Here is a 16,978-nt window from a genome sequence, read left to right on the forward strand (position 1 = left end):
TGCAGCCCCATTGGTAAATATTTGCATTTATGATTTTACAGCTCCTTCTTCAACAACAAAAACAACAGTCTCAGTACTTGATTACTAAGATCTCAGCAATCCTACTTTAGTCATAGACCATACCACCTCACCTTTGCAAGACAGCTGTGATTGTATCCATCCATTTCTTCTCTAAGTCAGAAATTGATGCTTGAGAGTTTGTCAGTCCTACTTCAATGACACAAACATCAGATGCTGGAAAAAAAGTAACTTCCGCTTCCTCAGTCATCAGCTTTGCTTCTCCTCCTCCAAGTTTAATTGCTAGACTCAGTTTTGCAAACTAAAATTAAATACAAAACCCATTTTTTAAAAAACAGAGCTCACATTAATATGGAATCTTTCTATGACATTTCAGAAGTAAAACAAGCAATATGAGAACTCTTCAAGCATCAATAATGGTCCAATTCTGAAATAATATAAAGAGAATGTTAAAAGAGAGTTCATTTATTATTTCAAAGGTTTCTTCTTTACCACCATTTTATTGTATTGCCTTGTCTACAAAGAAATATTACCAGCAATATGGAAACTCCTAACATTGCTAGAGTACAAAACCCAGCATCCCTAACAACTGGCTATACTAGCTGGGTATGATGGGAACTATAGTTCAGCAACATCTGGAGGGCCACAGGTTCCACATATCTGATATAAACCCTGCAATTTGGATTTCTTTATCGAGACAGGTAAGAAAGTCAGGGAGCTTCTATAGTCTAATTAATGCCAGAGCACCCAGTGTGGACACTACATTGTATATGCCGCAATGTGAGTGTGTGTGCACAATGCAACCTACTGGCCTAACTTCAATGTGCTGGTTCTAGTGTACAAGGCCAAAATTCCTAAAAGATCATCTCACTCCTTTTATAGTCAGTCGATCACAGTGCTTTGCAGGCGATGACTTCATTCAGATACCATCTTATCCAGAGGCCCGTTCCGTCCAATATAGGAACCGTGCCTTTAGTCATAGCACCTACTCTTTGGAATTCCCTCCTGCTGGACACTTTCCAGCACCTACTGAACACCTTCCTTTTTCCAACAAGCCTTTTAAGTAGAAATCTTTCCTAGTCTGCATCTGTATGGTAATTGTTTTCAGATGTGTTTAGATTTTTTAATCGTTTTATCGCTTGTGTGTTTGTCGCCCTGGGCTCCTTTGGGAGGGAAGGGGGCCTATAAATTATGGGGAGACATGGGAGGAAGTGGGCAAGCCCAAGACCTACTTCAGTTCAGAAAACAAGCCTGTTGGGCCAGTGGTATTTCAGTCAGTTGTCTGTTCACTTCAAAGCTCTATGTCCGTTTGCCTTTGTTTATATGAGTGTAGCTCAATAGAGGACTCTAAATAAAATAAGAACAAGCAGAAAATTGACTGAAAAGTCAAATGTAGAGTTCTGATGAGTACAAAAACCCTTAACTTGGATTGTGGATGCCGTATATGTATGCAGTACTCTGCCAAGAAATTAAATTATCCATCTTCAGAAGGGGTGCAGATTGATACATGTTTTCTCATCCATTTTAATATATATCAATAAAGGCTACTGATGTAGAGCCCCTAACATGGGCATGTGTATACCTTATAAAGAAGGCTGTATGTTATACAACTGGAGGGGCTCTATTTTCATAACAGGAAACATGGCCACAACACTGCCCCTCGTATCATCCACACTGGCCCCAGCTCCTCAATTTCCACACACTGGGTCTTTTATTACGTATGTACCTGAATAAAGCTTTTCTGTTGCTTTTAGCAACCCCCGCTAACCTCAGCTCGTTCTCAGCTTTGGCTTTCCTGACACCATCCCTCTAATTCTGTGCTATCTGCCTGTACTCCTTTGTGGCCAGGCCTTCCTTCCACTTCCTGTATGTGTCCTGGACATCCATCGATATCGCATGGGCAGGGCAAGCAGTGATGCCCCACTTCTCATTACTACATGTGTACAACACCTTACGGAGAGCTCATAAATAAACATAACCTCATGTGAAAGTATCTTAAATTACTTTTGTCAAATTTCTTTTTGAACAATGCCAGTTACCTGCTTAGCAGTTAGAAACACAAAAGTTTTCCCTTTGAAGATAGTTTTTCTTACAGGACCAGTGGCCAGATCTAATTTTTCACATTTAATACTTGGCTCATCAATCGGAGGATAAAAACTGCAAATGGAGGAAACAATTGTAAAAATACAACTTACATTTTATAGTAGTATCAACTAGCATCTATTTCTATGTTGCTTAAAATAACAATCTTGGAAGACAAGACATTTAATGATTGCTTAAGTAGGCAAGATTAGAAGTTATATTTAAAACTGGAAGGCAAAGAGAAGGGATTTTTCCCCCCAGACTTCACTGCTTATCTAGTCTGAGTATCTTTTATTTTGTACCCAATAACTAGTTAAATATGTTACATATATATAGTGTTATACATAGTAATCTTGGAGCATGATCGCGCTGCACGTGGACTCAGTAATAAGGCCCCACTAATCCTCCCCTACAACCAATGTAGCATGGTCAGGCATTACTGACCATAAGGCCTACAAGTAATAATTTTTCCCCCATCCAGACCTCCCTTTTGCTCAGTGCAATACTAAACTCAGCTTTTGACAAATACAAAGACCACAACAATGCTTCCTAATATAATCTATTCCAAGGGTCACCAATCTTTTTAGACCAGAGGACACATTTAAATTTTGAGACTGCCATGGGGGAGTGACATAACACAAACTGGCTGCCATGGGTGGATTGGCATAATACAAAATTAGAGAGTAGTCATGGTGAAGCTTTTCATCAATGCCAACCCTAAACCAAAGCCCAGGCTGCCATCCAGCACCCACTTACCTGGAAGTAAGCCCCATTAAACATAAAGTGACTTACTTCTGAATAAACAGGTATACCATTGTACTGTAAGTTAACTATACTGTGAATTCTTAATAAGTCCCTGGTCCTTAGTTCCTACAAAGCAGGAAACACACCTAAATCTCTTTGCAAACTTTTCACATTAACCTTTTGTGGGCAGGGGGATTCTTTAACATTCACCCTCACTTATTCTATAGCAGTATTTGCAGAAAATAACTTCTAGACACTTCCTTATCTCAGGTGAACCCAACATAAAAAAGATGCATTCTAGTTGCTAAGGAAAAAGGGCAAACCATGGTGATTCCAAGGACCAGAAAAAAGACAGAAGCAGGAGAAGTGCACTAAAAGGGAGGGCAAAACAGCAGCTCTTTAGGACTCCAGGGATTCCTATTGACTGGTATCCAAACAACTCACTTATCCATCACAGCTCTGACTTCACTCATTGGCTAATAACACTGGCAAGGAGTCAGTGTGGTGGCACCTACCCTGTGGAATTCCCTCCCCTTAAATATTAGGCATCGCTGTTATCTTTTTGGCACCTACTGAAGACTTTCCTCTTTCAACAAGCCTTTTAAGTTGAGTCCTATCCCAGTCTGCATCTGTGTTGGAATTGCTTTTTAATATGTTTTTTTTAAAAAAAACCACCCATTTTTTTCTAAACAAAATGTTTTTTAACCCTTTTTAAAGATGTCTTTAAAGATTTTTTAAAATGTTTTTAAAGTTGTTTTGTTTTAATATATTTTAAGGTCTGTTTTTATGATGTTTTAAAGTGTTTTTAGTGCTTTTGTTTGCTGCCCTGGGCTCCTGCTGGGAGGAAGGGTGGGATATAAATCAAATAATAAATAAATAAAATAAGCAGGATCAGCCAGGATGGCTCATTTCACTGAAATTGCTTAGAAGGGTACCTTCACATTTTGCTTCACCACTTTCTTTCTAGGAGGGCTAGAGACTTACTTTAAAAAAAAATGAAATTCAGATTCTGGGCTACCTGCTGGGAGCACTGCTATGGCACCTTCAGGTGTGAGGATGGCAACCCCTGATCTATTCTACTAACAAAAATCTGAAAAGTCTAAAGGCACGCTTTCATATGACATGCCCACTGTGCATAACCTGTCTGCAGAAATCAGTTAACAGGTTTAAACAACCGTTGTGATATAAAAACTACATTGAAATTTAAAAGCTGTTCAGTACAGTTCATCTAACAGTTGGCAGGTCCTCTCTAGAGGCAGTATACATTTTAGTTTTAATTAAAGATCAAAATGTCACAAAACTGTGCTATGTTTTAGAAATTTTAACAGAGTTGAATGATTTCTGCTGATGAATAAATCTAACATGAACCTCATCTCAAAGTGGGAACTGAGATATATTACTGAAGCAATCATCAATTACAAAACATTTTTGTTAATGTTCATCTTCCCAAGAGTATTTCCACCAGTTCGAAAATAATTACCATAGAGATCTCTATAGCAACCTATGAAAATTAAGGAAGTACAGATCTCATAACAACTGAAAATATCTCATCGTTTCCCCAAGAGCTCAGAGCCAGAACTCAGCAGCACAATACTCTGCCTGATGAAACTTGATTAGTCTTCATTTTCTTCACTGTGGGAAGGCTTTGTTCCACCTAATCTAAAAGAGGCAACAGTTAAGAATGTTGTTCAGGAAGCCTTTCCTGGATCCCTATGAATTCGGAAATTAGAAATCAGTACAGAATCTTTCTTTTCTAGTCAAATAAACAGACTTTGACCAAGCAGCTCCAGATACTCCAGGTGGTATTTATTTCATTTATTTAAAATACTTGTATTCAGTGTGAGACTCCCGTACTCACACCTTTATAAAAGTGTTGTGAGTGCCAGCACAAAACAGTTACCACAGACAGTCAAAAGAGAAAAAAAGCTGTTGGTACTCTGTACCATTAAGTTCTACAAAAAAAGGCACTCCTTGTATTTGGCAAAAAGGCTCTTGAAGTAGCATACTAGAGATTTGCACAATACAATCACTTTCAAAAAGATTTGCACATATAATCAGAAATAAAGTGCCAGGTTTATTCAGTCAGCATTTTATGCCCTCATTGAGACCCAGAGAATCTCTAAGGGAAGGACAGCTGGGCCTTGTTCAGTCCATGAGAGAGACTTGCTGGTAGCTTGGAAATTTGAGAAAGTGCTGTGGGCCCCAATCACAAAATGGCTGCCACATCAAAAAGAGCACAGAACCACAAAAGGTGAGTGTAAGCAAGTCCTACCATTAGCTACCCCATCAATAGGAAAAGGTACCTACATCATCATCCAGCACACTAGTTACCCTTGATCAGGCCTATTTCAATTCGGGGGCAGGGGTGGGGAAGGAATATGAACATGTTCATTGTCTTGGACCCTTCAGAGGCTTTCAGTACCATCAATCACGGTATCCTTCCAAACCAGTTGAATGGGTTAAAAGGTTGCCCTGTTTTGCAGTGGTTGCATTTCTATCTCATTAGAAGATTGCAGAAAGTGGTGCTGGGAGACTGTTGTCTTCTTTATGGGGGTTTTCTTATGGAGTTCCACATGGATTTATCCTATCTATATGAAACTACTGGCAGAGTTGGCCTAGGGTTTTAGAGAGGATTGCCACCAATAAGTTGGTATCTATCTATTTCTCCCTTCCAGGCGAATCAGGCACAATGGATAAATGACTGCCTAAGGTCAGTAACAGGTTAGATAAGAGTGAATAAGTCAAAATCCAGACAACATGGAATTACTTGTGGTGGTTAACTCTAGAATTGAAAAAGTTGTGGAAATGCCTCTTCTGAATGGTTAAAGCAGCAACAAAGAATCCTGTGGCACAGTCCAAGGATGAATGACATAAGCTTTCATCGAGTAGAATCCCCACCAGCAGCATGAAATGCTTGTAACACAGCCCTGCCCCGCGCCAGCTTCTTTAAAATTAGTTCTCTAGTCCTCCATCATGTCAAAGCGGAGAGGTCACATCTGCCCTTCAATACACAAGGAAAGATTTACATCTAGGAGGAAATATCTCCAGCACTAGTTAACACTGCGATAACTCAGTTTCCAAACTTCCCAAAAGTGTCAAGCTCTTTTCCATGATGCATACAGCCATCTGGTGAGAGGCTACTTCAGAGCCACCTGGGTCATCCTTATAAGCTTTCCCTTGTTGGCCCTCACCATCTGAACATCCATGATGCTGTGTTACTCATGCAGAGACCAGAATCCTGCTTGTAAGTAGCTATGTAGATAGTAAGTAGCTAGAGAGAACTGAAATATTTATTTTCTTTCATGTAGCTTTGCTTTCTTGTCTGCTTAAACTTTCTTTAATAAACCTCTTAAAATTGGCTGTTAAGATTCTTGTGTGCATTTGTGCCAGACTCAAAGGGATATTTCCCTCTCGCATTTTGAGTCCAATTGGCTTAATACCATATGTGTGGGTGTCAACGGAATTTGATAGAGGAAAACTGAGGTCCCTCAGGGAGTGGCAGTTGCAGGCTTGCTGCTCCCTCATCCTCAGAATGAAAATTGAACACCTGGAGCCTTGGGAATGGTCCTCGTCCCAAGGTTAGAGGCAGAAGGAAAATTGGTGGCAGCAAACATCCAGGAAACCAGAGCTGCTCCTGGTCCCTGCACAGAGAGAAAAAGTGCTTGCAGCTCTCTGTTACAATGCTACTCCCAAAGGAGCAAGTAAATACACTTCTGGAAGTTCTTCTGCATAGTGTCACACTACCACATTTGCTACTGGACAGTTCTCATGAATTAGGGTCATCTTCTAGATCTTTTATCACTTTTGGCGGATAAGCCAGCTATCTCTCTTCTGGGAAAATAGCAACTTCACCACTGTTGTGCATGCCAATGTAAACTTTCAACTGGACTACTGCAATGTGCTTACATCGAGCTGATTGCAAAGACAGTTTGGAAACTTCAGAAGGGCCAGAATGTGGCAGTCAGGCTGACTTCAGACATTAGCTGCCAACAGCACATAGCTCTAGTTCTTCAAGAGCTCCACTGGGTACCACGTTGTTTCTGGCCCCAATTTAACAAGCTGCTGGTTCTTTATATCTTTAAAGCCAGTATGATTTACATTCATAATACCTGGGGGACAGCCTTTTCCCACAGATACCATCCTGCTCCCTGAAGTCCTGTGTAAGGGACTGGGAGTGGCACGCTGCAAAGTCAGCATGAGCAACACCCATGCATCCTCACTGCTGCTTACAGTCTGATAAAAGAGGGGAGGTGGGCATGGGAGTCTGATAGCAGCAGTAGCAGCAAAAAGAACACAAGAGGATGATGAGGAGAAAGGGTTGCTGTTGATAAGCACACAGTAACAAAGAGGAAATACGGAGCAAGGAGGGGGGAAATTTCTGCCCTACCAAAGCCACAAGAACAGGATATTAATTGAGAGTGGGTAAAGCAAGAAGAAAATTTTTGTAGTTATAGAGACAAAACCATAGACAGAGGGAGAAAGCTATAAGAGGAACAGCAGAGAAAGAGAAAGATAGCAGAGGAAGTCTGAGGCTATAAACTTCAGTGGTAAGCCAAGAAAAGCAGAGAGAAGTGATAAGGATTGCTGGTCACAAAAGGGATCCTGTGATGAGAACCTCCCAGGCAGAACCTGGAATAAGGATCTATTCTGGGTCTCTCAGGCCTCCCTGGATACAGAACAGGAATCCTGACATCCAGTAACAACAATCTGTTGCAGGTGCCATTTCCATTAGAGAAAACACTGCCTTTTTTAATAGCCTTGCGTTTGTGGAACTTCCTGCTGTCACAGATTTATCAAATCCAAAAAAAGATTTATCAAATCCAAACGCTTGATTCATTGAGGTATATAGTTAAATTTTTCTTTTTAGGCTTTCAGTCCTTAAACATACATTATTACAACTGTATCATTGTTTCAAACTGCATTTTATGTTTTGCGGTTCTCTATTCTGAATAGATAGCACAGGGCCAGAAATACCAGTATAAAGGTAACTCCTTATGGACTTTCCGAAGAAAAAAACAGCAACAGCATGGTACAATAATGCAGAATGTATTTCTACTACAATTCAAAAACATAAATGCTCCCTATATTTTTCAAATGTATATAAACATACATTAAAACTTGATTTAATCTGACATATAAAATTTCAGTGCAGCACAGATCTCTATAGCACATGTTTTATGCATCATATTCAAGCCGTGAGTATACATGAGTTGAATATGGTTGTATCTAAGCAGGGCATACTTCAGTTTTTAAAGCCTTATGTAGTTTCAACAATTGCTACATAGCAGAACATAACAGCCCAAATTATAATTATTAAATCCTTCGAAAATCTAGGGTGTATATTATAACTCATTACCTTTCAGGTGCTGGTAACTGTTCCTTTGCCTGAATTGCTTTGATTAACTCAGCAAAATATTCTGGCTTCACAATTGGTCGACCACAAATCAAGGCACATATTGTCTAAAAATAAAGCAGAAAATCACTACCATAATTTACACAGCACATAAACATTGTGCGCGCGCTCTCATCTTACTTCACTCACATCCTTCACCTCACATCTCCCCCCCCCCAACTGGTTGGTGGCAGCCTCCTAAACAGAGGCTACCCAGCTGCAGACACTGCGGCATAAGAACAGTGCAACCCTTTTACCACCACTGTCTGTGAACACTGTTTTCACAGCCTCCCATCAGCAGCACATCTTAACTCTCCCAACAGCAGCAAACTCTGCCAGGATGGATACTATCCCAAAATTTTCAAACACATCATTACTAATCTGATCCTCACAAATCCCTCTCAATGTCTTGCCAACTCTGAATCACTCATCTCCTTTACTCCTACACTATAGAGAAGCTTCTTTGCTGACTTGATACAATCTGACTTTTCTCTCACTCCTGCACTTGAAACTGCCCTTATTAAAATCATTAATGGAGTTCTTAAAATTCAAAGATTTCTCTCCTTAAAATCCAAAGATTTATGACAAATCTACATCTTCCCACATCCTAACCTTATCTCAAACATCTTTCTATCAAATTGTTCATTAAATACTCAAGCTGACCACATATCATTTTATTATAATACACAGTTCAGAAAGTTCTATATTATGCTTGCTTATCAGAAGCACTTGCAAACACACCACTTACCTTAACAGTAACTTTGACCAAGACCATGGCAAGATGACTACATTCTTCTTTCCACTCATTCACTACGTGGCCTCCCAGCTGAAGAATATTTTTGTTTAAAACACTTTTCCGTGAAACATCTAAGCATGAAGAGCACACAACCAAAGGCTCATATTCTACTCTGCAAAGTACAGTCCAAAACAACACAAACATTATTTATTTATTTATACAGCATCATCTGTGTACATAGTACTTCACAGAGAACAGGTCCCTTTCTCGAGGAGCTTACAAATCTAAACTGGACATAAGGAAAACAGTTGTTTCAGTTGCATGAACTTAGGTTTAGTTACAGTAAGGCGTGGAGGTATAACTATAACCCTAAATATTTTAAGATGAGCACAAACTGATCTTACCTATACTTGCTTTCAAAGACTCCAAACGTGACTCTGTCACCAGATTTCAATGTTCTAGTAATACCATTTGGTAGTTTTTCCTCATTAACAAAGGTACCATATTTAGAGGTGTCTTTTAATGTTAACACAGGAAATGCAGAAGACTGACTCTGAAAAAGATAATTAAAATATAATTATGTTATCTACTTTATTTTAAGCTGGCTATGCCACCTTCTTTTTACTGCAACGGTAATAAGAAAATTACCTTCCCAGTGACATACTGAATGTGATGCAGCTTTAATTGGTCGACATCTATCCCATCATTCAAAAGCCCATATTTGGTTTTCAGAATTCTCCCTATATCCACACACATCATCTCAACTGCTTTACCATTTCAAGAGGATGCAACAGACTGCTATTCGGCAGTATTCATCAAGATGAAACATTTTAATTTTACAACATTTACAATTAATAGTTTTTCTTGCAACTGGTCCAGAGGTTTAGATGCTTTAATGGGAACATACAGTTCCTCTAAAATCTTATATTGTATTTCTACCCTTCTCTTTTGTGATTTTTTTTACAACCAGATACAAGTAAAATGATTATACAGTGGTTGTGTTCACATGCCATGGTAAGCCATAAACCATGGCTTCTGGAACACAATCCCAATCACACCCATTTCACTCCTCCCTGCTAGCGTTGGGGCTCTGGGCTCCTGCTGGGAGGAAGGGCGGGATATAAATAAATTAAATTAATTAATTAACAAACCACAATCCCTGAGTTAACAGGGATATGTATCTAAACCAGGGATTGTTGATTATGGTTTGTTGAGAGTAAAACAATCTATATCCAAGGTTTTATTCTTGGCTTACTTATAAGTTTGCTGAAGCAAAACAAACCATGATCTTTAGATTATTATGCAAGGGATCATGGTTTGATTCCTCCATCTGCTAGTGGGAATCAATAAAACAACACAGATAGGTGAGTTCATAGGGGGCATTGACATTTGGTGGTCTGATGCGACAGTTGAAGCATTTAAGTTTAATTTTATTTAATACACAAATCATTAATTTTTAAACTGTTTTGTCCCCAGTTAGAATGTATTTAATAGTCTCAATTCATGGAAATAACACTATAAATAGTGTGTGCTCTTTAGTAAAGAAATTCTGAATAGCGGCCAGTGTCATATCAAGGAATGGGGATATTAGCCACGCCCCAGCACTAGGTAATGTTTCAATGCTGTCTTGAGGGATGTTGGAACCAATCACAAGTCTTTGATAAGCTGGGTGTATTGGTGGAGGGCAAATTCTTCCAATGGATGAGTGCCGTGTGCAAACGGGTGACACAGTCAGTTATTCGCTGGTTTTCTTCAGGAATGTGACACACTCGCTGCCCATTGTTTCTGAGATGTTTACTTTTCTATAACTATGTATGTATATTAATAAATCATACTAAGAATTCAATGTGTAATCTAAGTGCAATAAAAAGGCATGATAAAAACGATCAGTAATAATCATTGAAAATACCTTTTATGTGTTACTCATATTTTAAGGGAAGAACAGGAAGCATTGGCATATACTTAATCTGAGGGGGGCATTGGGCACAAAAAGATTTTGCAAAGGGGCGTTGGGTCGAAAAAGGTTGGGTAACGCTGGAATAGAGAATTTGGGGAGATGGAGTAGATCTAAACAAGGAGGAGACCACTGAAGCTCTTAACAACAGTAGCCTCTTCTGCAGGTGTAGTGATTTTTTTCTTCCCTGGACTAAATCATTCTAAATTGAGAAATAAGTTGGGAACTGAAAAAACAGGAAACCTTGCATTTCTTTTTCACACAATGGAAAAGGAGGAGGAAGAGGAGGAAGAAGATGGTGATTGAGTTAACTGTACCACCCAGCCTTTTAAGTTTCTCATGCTGACTTGGTTGAAATTGGCTAAATTTTTATTTTTTAAATAAGTTTACAGTGTGGTGTAGTGGTTAAGGTGTTGGACTATGACCTAGGAGACCAGGGTTTGAATCCCCACATAGCCATGAAGGTCACTGGGTGACCTTGGGCCAGTCACTGCCTCTCAGCCTCATGAAAACCCTATACATAGGGTCGCCATAAGTTGGAATCGACTTGAAGGCAGTACATTTACATTTTTTACATTTATCTAAAACCTAAAACCATTAACCATTCAAAATCCATGTGCATATTTTGTTATTGTTGTTGTTTGTTGAAGAAGAAAACAAACCAGAAGAATAAACAATCTGATTAGTACAATTTAAAAAGCCTGTTTGATGGTGGCGATTCTGGTACATCATGACAAAAATATCATGATTAATTGAAGAGTTGCAGTTGGCTCATCTCCTGAATGACTTCACAAGTTCATTCTGCTTTAATATAGTAATACCTCAGTTACTAAATTCTTCAAGAACAAAGCTTTTCACAAAAGCTTTTTTAAAAGGTGAAACTGACCAGCCTATATCTTTGCTTTGCTATGGATAAACTTTCAAGCCTGTGCCTTTGCTTTAAGTTGAAATTGACTAGCTTGTGCCTTTGCTTTGTTAGGATGACACCTATGTGTTGGCTTTGCATTAGAGATCTCTTGCTTTTCCCAAGGCTGAGGAGGGAAGGATCCAGTATGATTCGGGGGGGGAGGGGTGCCATGTAGGCACCTTTTAAAGCCTCTGTTGAAGCTGCCCCCGCCATCTACGAGTAGGTGTAGAAGCCTATCCCTGTTCTTTCCATGTTATTCCTACCTGTGGTATCAAAGATTCTGTTAAAGAAGTAATGTCCAGGAATGCATCTACTTGGTTAACTGAAGTATTACTGTACTAAAACGACCAAATTATCGTCCCATTTTTTATTAACTTTAATCTGAAAACAATTCAGAATAATTGCTTAATGTGTATCTATCATCTAATGAAACCTACATCTCTCAATATGTATAAAGGTCATATTGAACAATTATGTACCTTTTACTAAAAATGATGATTAAATAGAATCTTCCTCATTAGTGATTTAAACTGTGATTTAAATCATTACACTGAATCCTTTGGAGAAGTGATATAAATCATGATTTAAATCAATTTGATTTAAATCAAATCAACCTTGCTTGGTGCACAAATTATTTAGTGAAACACGTTTTAAACCTAATCTCGTTAAACTAGTTTTAATGCAACTCCAAACCATCTTTTAATTTAGTGTTGCGTGCACAACTCTGTTTCCCCCTCCCCTCTCCTCCTCTGGTACCACTGCAAGGAGGAGATCAGAAGCATTCGTTTCCATTTTCAACTAACAAACTGGTCTGCTGTCTTGTCACAACCAGAAACTATGGATCGTTTCAGTTATAGTTTACCTGAACATGCCAGAACTGTAAACCACAGCTTGGAATTAGCCTGCTTAGACAAACCACAGTAAACTAACCAGTTTCTCCCTGTTCAGACAAAATGACAATCTATAGCTAATTGCAAACAAAAACAGATACTTCTGATCTCACAGCTATGCTGGATGTTTAGCTATAAGAACAAACACTGCCATTGTGTTAGTCTGGTAAATTGCTATAAAGATTCATATAAAAATAGTCAAAAAATGGGAAGTAGTGGAAAAAATTGATTTCTGCACTTTACCAGGTATTGCAACTTGACTAAGGTAGCATTGTATGTTCTATAACTACATAAAGTACAGTTAAAATTGTATCATGGGTGTGGTTGACCCCAAATTATTCCCCTATTCATTCATAATGTTATACATTTGGTACTTACAAGGTTCATTTGAGGGTGACTAACTGAAAGAACTGCATGGCTTCGGCTGATTGACTGATCCTCTTGAATTAAAATTGCACAATTCTTACGCCCGACAACATACTCAACACCAACTAAAAGGTGATATGGCTGTCCTGAAATTTAAAAACAACTGAATTTTAATTAACTGCTGTTAATATAATACCTGAAACAACCAAAAGACAGAGATGGGCATCATCAGCACATTGATAGCAGTCTGCTCCAGACATCCCCTAACGGCTTCATACAGATGTTAAACACCATGGGTGACAAATCGAAACTCTGCAGGACCCCACAAGATAATTCCCATGGGGCCAAGCAGTAGTCACTCAAATGCTCTTCTCTGGAACCAGCCCTCAAGATAGAAGTGGAATGGCTCCCAACTCCCAGCTCTTTGAGGTAGTCCAGAAGGATACCACGGTCAATGGTATCAATAGCCGCTGAGACATCAAGGAGAGCCACAGAGTCGTACTCCCCCAGCCCTCTCCCAACACAGGGCAACCAAAGCAGTTTAGATCCCCAAACTAGGCCTGAAGCTGGATTGAAACGGGTCTAGAAAATCAGTTTCATCCAAGCATGCCTGAAGCTGCCCCACCACCACCTTCTCAAGCACCTTGCTCAAAAAAGAGACATGAGCAACTGGATGGCAGTTGTTTAATCCAATGTTGGCTGCATTCTCCCACATTCTGCCTTATACAGACTCATGGCATTGCCATCAGCCAAGTTTTTTCTCTGCCTGCTCCTGTCTTTGCTCTGTTTACCATTTAACAGGACAAAGAGTTCTGGACAATATTTTTTAATATGGTTAATCTAATGTAGTTATTGAGTGCTAGCCTCCAAAAGTGCTGGCCTCCACAGCTAGGGAATGTAGTGGGAAAACTGCTAGAGGGCCAGGGCTAAACAAATAAGCCTAAATATTTGCATTTCAGAGTACTGTTAAATAAGGGTATCCATGAACTATAGTTTTAACTAGAGTCATTTGGTATGTTTGATTGTTTAAAATCTACATTGTTTTTTGTATTTTAGGCAAAATGCCATAAATAAATTAGAACCTGAATTAGCCTGAAAATTGCTTCTAATCTTGTTTTTCCCTAACAGCATGCTTCTGAATATCAGTTGCTGGAATTCACAAGTGGGGAGAATACAGCTTTGCTCACGTCCTGCTTCCCATATTCATCTGACTGGCCACTGTGAGGACAGAATGCAGGCCTAGATATACATTTGGTCTGATTCCGCAGGGGTTTTCTTATAGAAAATTAAGAAAAACTAATGAACACATCTTAAGTCAGCTTTGCATGTTACAGATTTCTTATACAAAACCCACTTCCGTGTAGAAAATTGTGTGAAACTCACACAAAGGCTGCCATATCTGATGACTGCCCAACACTGCATGCATAATGTTGGAAAGCCACAACACTCTGCAGCTCCCGAGTTGTGCACACACGCCAGCTCTACATGCAGCAAACAGAAAAATGGAAATGGACTGCCTTCAAGTCGATCCCGACGTATGGCTACCCTATGAATAGGGTTTTCATGGTAAGCGGTATTCAGAGGGGGTTTACCATTGGCTCTATCTCATGCTAGTCTTCCCCAGCTGGCTAGGGCTGCTCAACTTGCCACAGCTGCACGAGCCAGCCCCTTCCTTGTCTGCAACTGCCAACTGGGGGGCAACTATGCAGCTTGCCCACGGCTGCACAGGTGGCAGGGCACATAACCCCTGAGCCACTCCCTGTGGGGGTGGTCTTTAGCTGGCCCTTTACACCCAGGAGACACAAGCGGGGATTTGAACTCACAGACTCTGAACTCCCAGCCAGGCTCTCCTCCCCACTGTGCTGTGACAATCAATGTATAGGGTCATGCAGCTTCCTACACAGCTAAGACTTAAAGGAAAAAGTCCTTATGAAGTCTACTACTTCATTATCACATCATTAGTCTTTAAAGTGCCACAAAACATTCTGATGGCTACCCTCTGTATAGAAGTATACTAGTTAAAAACAAGCAGCCTCAAAAACACTCATAAACCAAGCCACTTTTTGCAGGGAGAGGTCCAGAATGCTGGAATATTTAACACAAGAAGAGTGTGGTGTCAGACACTTCTCAAGCTACCTTTCCTCTTCTCACACCAATCCCTGACCTCTCCCATTAGGGATGTTTCCATTGCTTTACTGCAGACTAGTGGCAATTCTCATTCTTGCTGTACTGTTACATAGCCTATTACTTGGGTGTTAAGCCCCAGAGAATTCAGCAGCACCTCATTATTCCCAACAAGCATACACAGGATTGCAGATTTAAGGATTCCTTTAGGCTGGACCGCCAACAACTGCCTATGAAGATTTTCCCTCAGAATCAAACATACCTCCTCCCTCAAACTTCTTTTTGCCGTTCTAGGAGAAAGTTCACCGATATTGTTGGATTTACCCGAGTTGTACCACTTCAGATTACAGGTAGAGACTCACATGACTTGATGTTCTCCCATACAAATAAAAAACAAAAACCCACATCACTGCGCATCTGAGGGTGAAGATTAGACTAGATCTTTGCCTCTGACATGTAGCTTTCTACATACAGGAAAAGGTTCTCTATGGGGGAGCATTCAACTATATCAGGAAAAGGAAACCTCTGGCCCATGGGTCAAATTTGGTCCATCAGGCATTCCCATTTCGCGTGTGAGGCCATTTTGGGCAATCCATACCCACCTGCCCTACAGCCGACATCGTAAGAAGCCAGGTGTGGGGCAAGTAAGGGCAGGGCTTGGCTGAAAAGGGCTTTGCAAACACTGCTGATTCCCAAGCACCACACAGCCACCCAATTGTTGGGCACTTCAGGACTGTGGAAAGCGCTTCACAAGTCCTGTGCTTGGCCTGTGGGAATCACTGAGCACCAGGCTTGCAAAGTGCTTTGTGCATCATCTCCCAAATACCCAACAAGCAGCTGATCAAGTGCAGGGCCAAATCAAGTGCAGGACCAAGTACAGATGTTCTTAACAACCTTTTCAGCAACTTCCTTAATGGACCACAGTTGGAGAATCTCTGACTCTGAAAAACTGCTGCAAAGGTGGGGAAAAGGTGGCCTTCCAGATATGGTTGGACTTCAACTCCCATTAGGCCCCAGCCAGCACTCTACAATGGTCAGGGATGATGGAAATTGAGTCCAAGATCCACACCATACATTTAAAGCACTCTTTAACAATCAGGGCTTCCCCGAAAAACCCTGGGAACTGTAGTTTACCCCTCACAGAGCCACAATTCCAAGTACAGTACCCATAACAAACTACAGTTCCCTTTTGGGGGGCGGGGAGAAGCCGTAACTGTTGAAATAGTATTGTTGTTGTTATGTGCCTCCAAATCGACTACAGCGTTTTAAATAGATGATACAGTTGTGATCTAGAGCGTCAGAAGTCAGCCACTCGTACAGTGTGAATCCCACCTTTCCAATGTAATGTCAGTTAATTGGCTACTATCATTTCTTCAACCCGCCCAGCATGATGAGTGAGTCCAGGCTGAACCAACCCTAACCAACGCCAAAGCTAAAAGGCGGTAGACCAAACAGGCATCAACCCGGGGTAACACCGGACTCAAAAAAACGCGCCCCCGCTCACCTGGCGCGGTATCAGTTGCTGGGCTCAGTTTCCACATCCTGAGCTGGAAGAAAATGCCTGGAAGTGGACGTTCCTCCGCCTTCTTGTCCTCACGCGAGGCGGCTTCCCGAGGAGCTCTTTCCCCTTCAGATGGGTAACCAAAGCAGTCCACCCCTCCGCCATACACCACGCATGCGCTTTTCGAGAATATCAACACCAGGTTCAGAAACGCTGACGATGTTGCGGGAGCCCAAACAGAGAGAACAGCGACACCTATAGAAA

The 16,978-nt window shown here is 40.5% G+C and overlaps 1 protein-coding gene across 3 annotated transcripts in view; it reads right to left on the reverse strand.

Moving 5' to 3' along the window:
* NBN (nibrin) overlaps positions 1-16,978 on the reverse strand; it is a 38,399-nt gene that overhangs the window by 20,789 nt on the left and 632 nt on the right. For 2 of the 3 annotated variants that reach the window (XM_061602777.1, XM_061602769.1), the window contains exons 2-8: positions 16,718-16,969; positions 13,102-13,235; positions 9,377-9,525; positions 8,985-9,144; positions 8,201-8,304; positions 2,058-2,175; positions 132-319 (exon numbers count right to left, since the gene is read on the reverse strand). In XM_061602777.1, the coding sequence (XP_061458761.1) occupies positions 132-319; positions 2,058-2,175; positions 8,201-8,304; positions 8,985-9,144; positions 9,377-9,525; positions 13,102-13,235; positions 16,718-16,969 (1,105 nt within the window). Of the gene's footprint in view, positions 1-131; positions 320-2,057; positions 2,176-8,200; positions 8,305-8,984; positions 9,145-9,376; positions 9,526-13,101; positions 13,236-15,475; positions 15,589-16,717; positions 16,970-16,978 lie in introns of those variants that run through there. The other variant, XM_061602786.1, reaches the window with a different exon arrangement.

Source organism: Rhineura floridana, chromosome 1 (genome assembly GCF_030035675.1).
Source record: "Rhineura floridana isolate rRhiFlo1 chromosome 1, rRhiFlo1.hap2, whole genome shotgun sequence".
NCBI classification, from domain to species: Eukaryota; Metazoa; Chordata; class Lepidosauria; order Squamata; family Rhineuridae; genus Rhineura; species Rhineura floridana.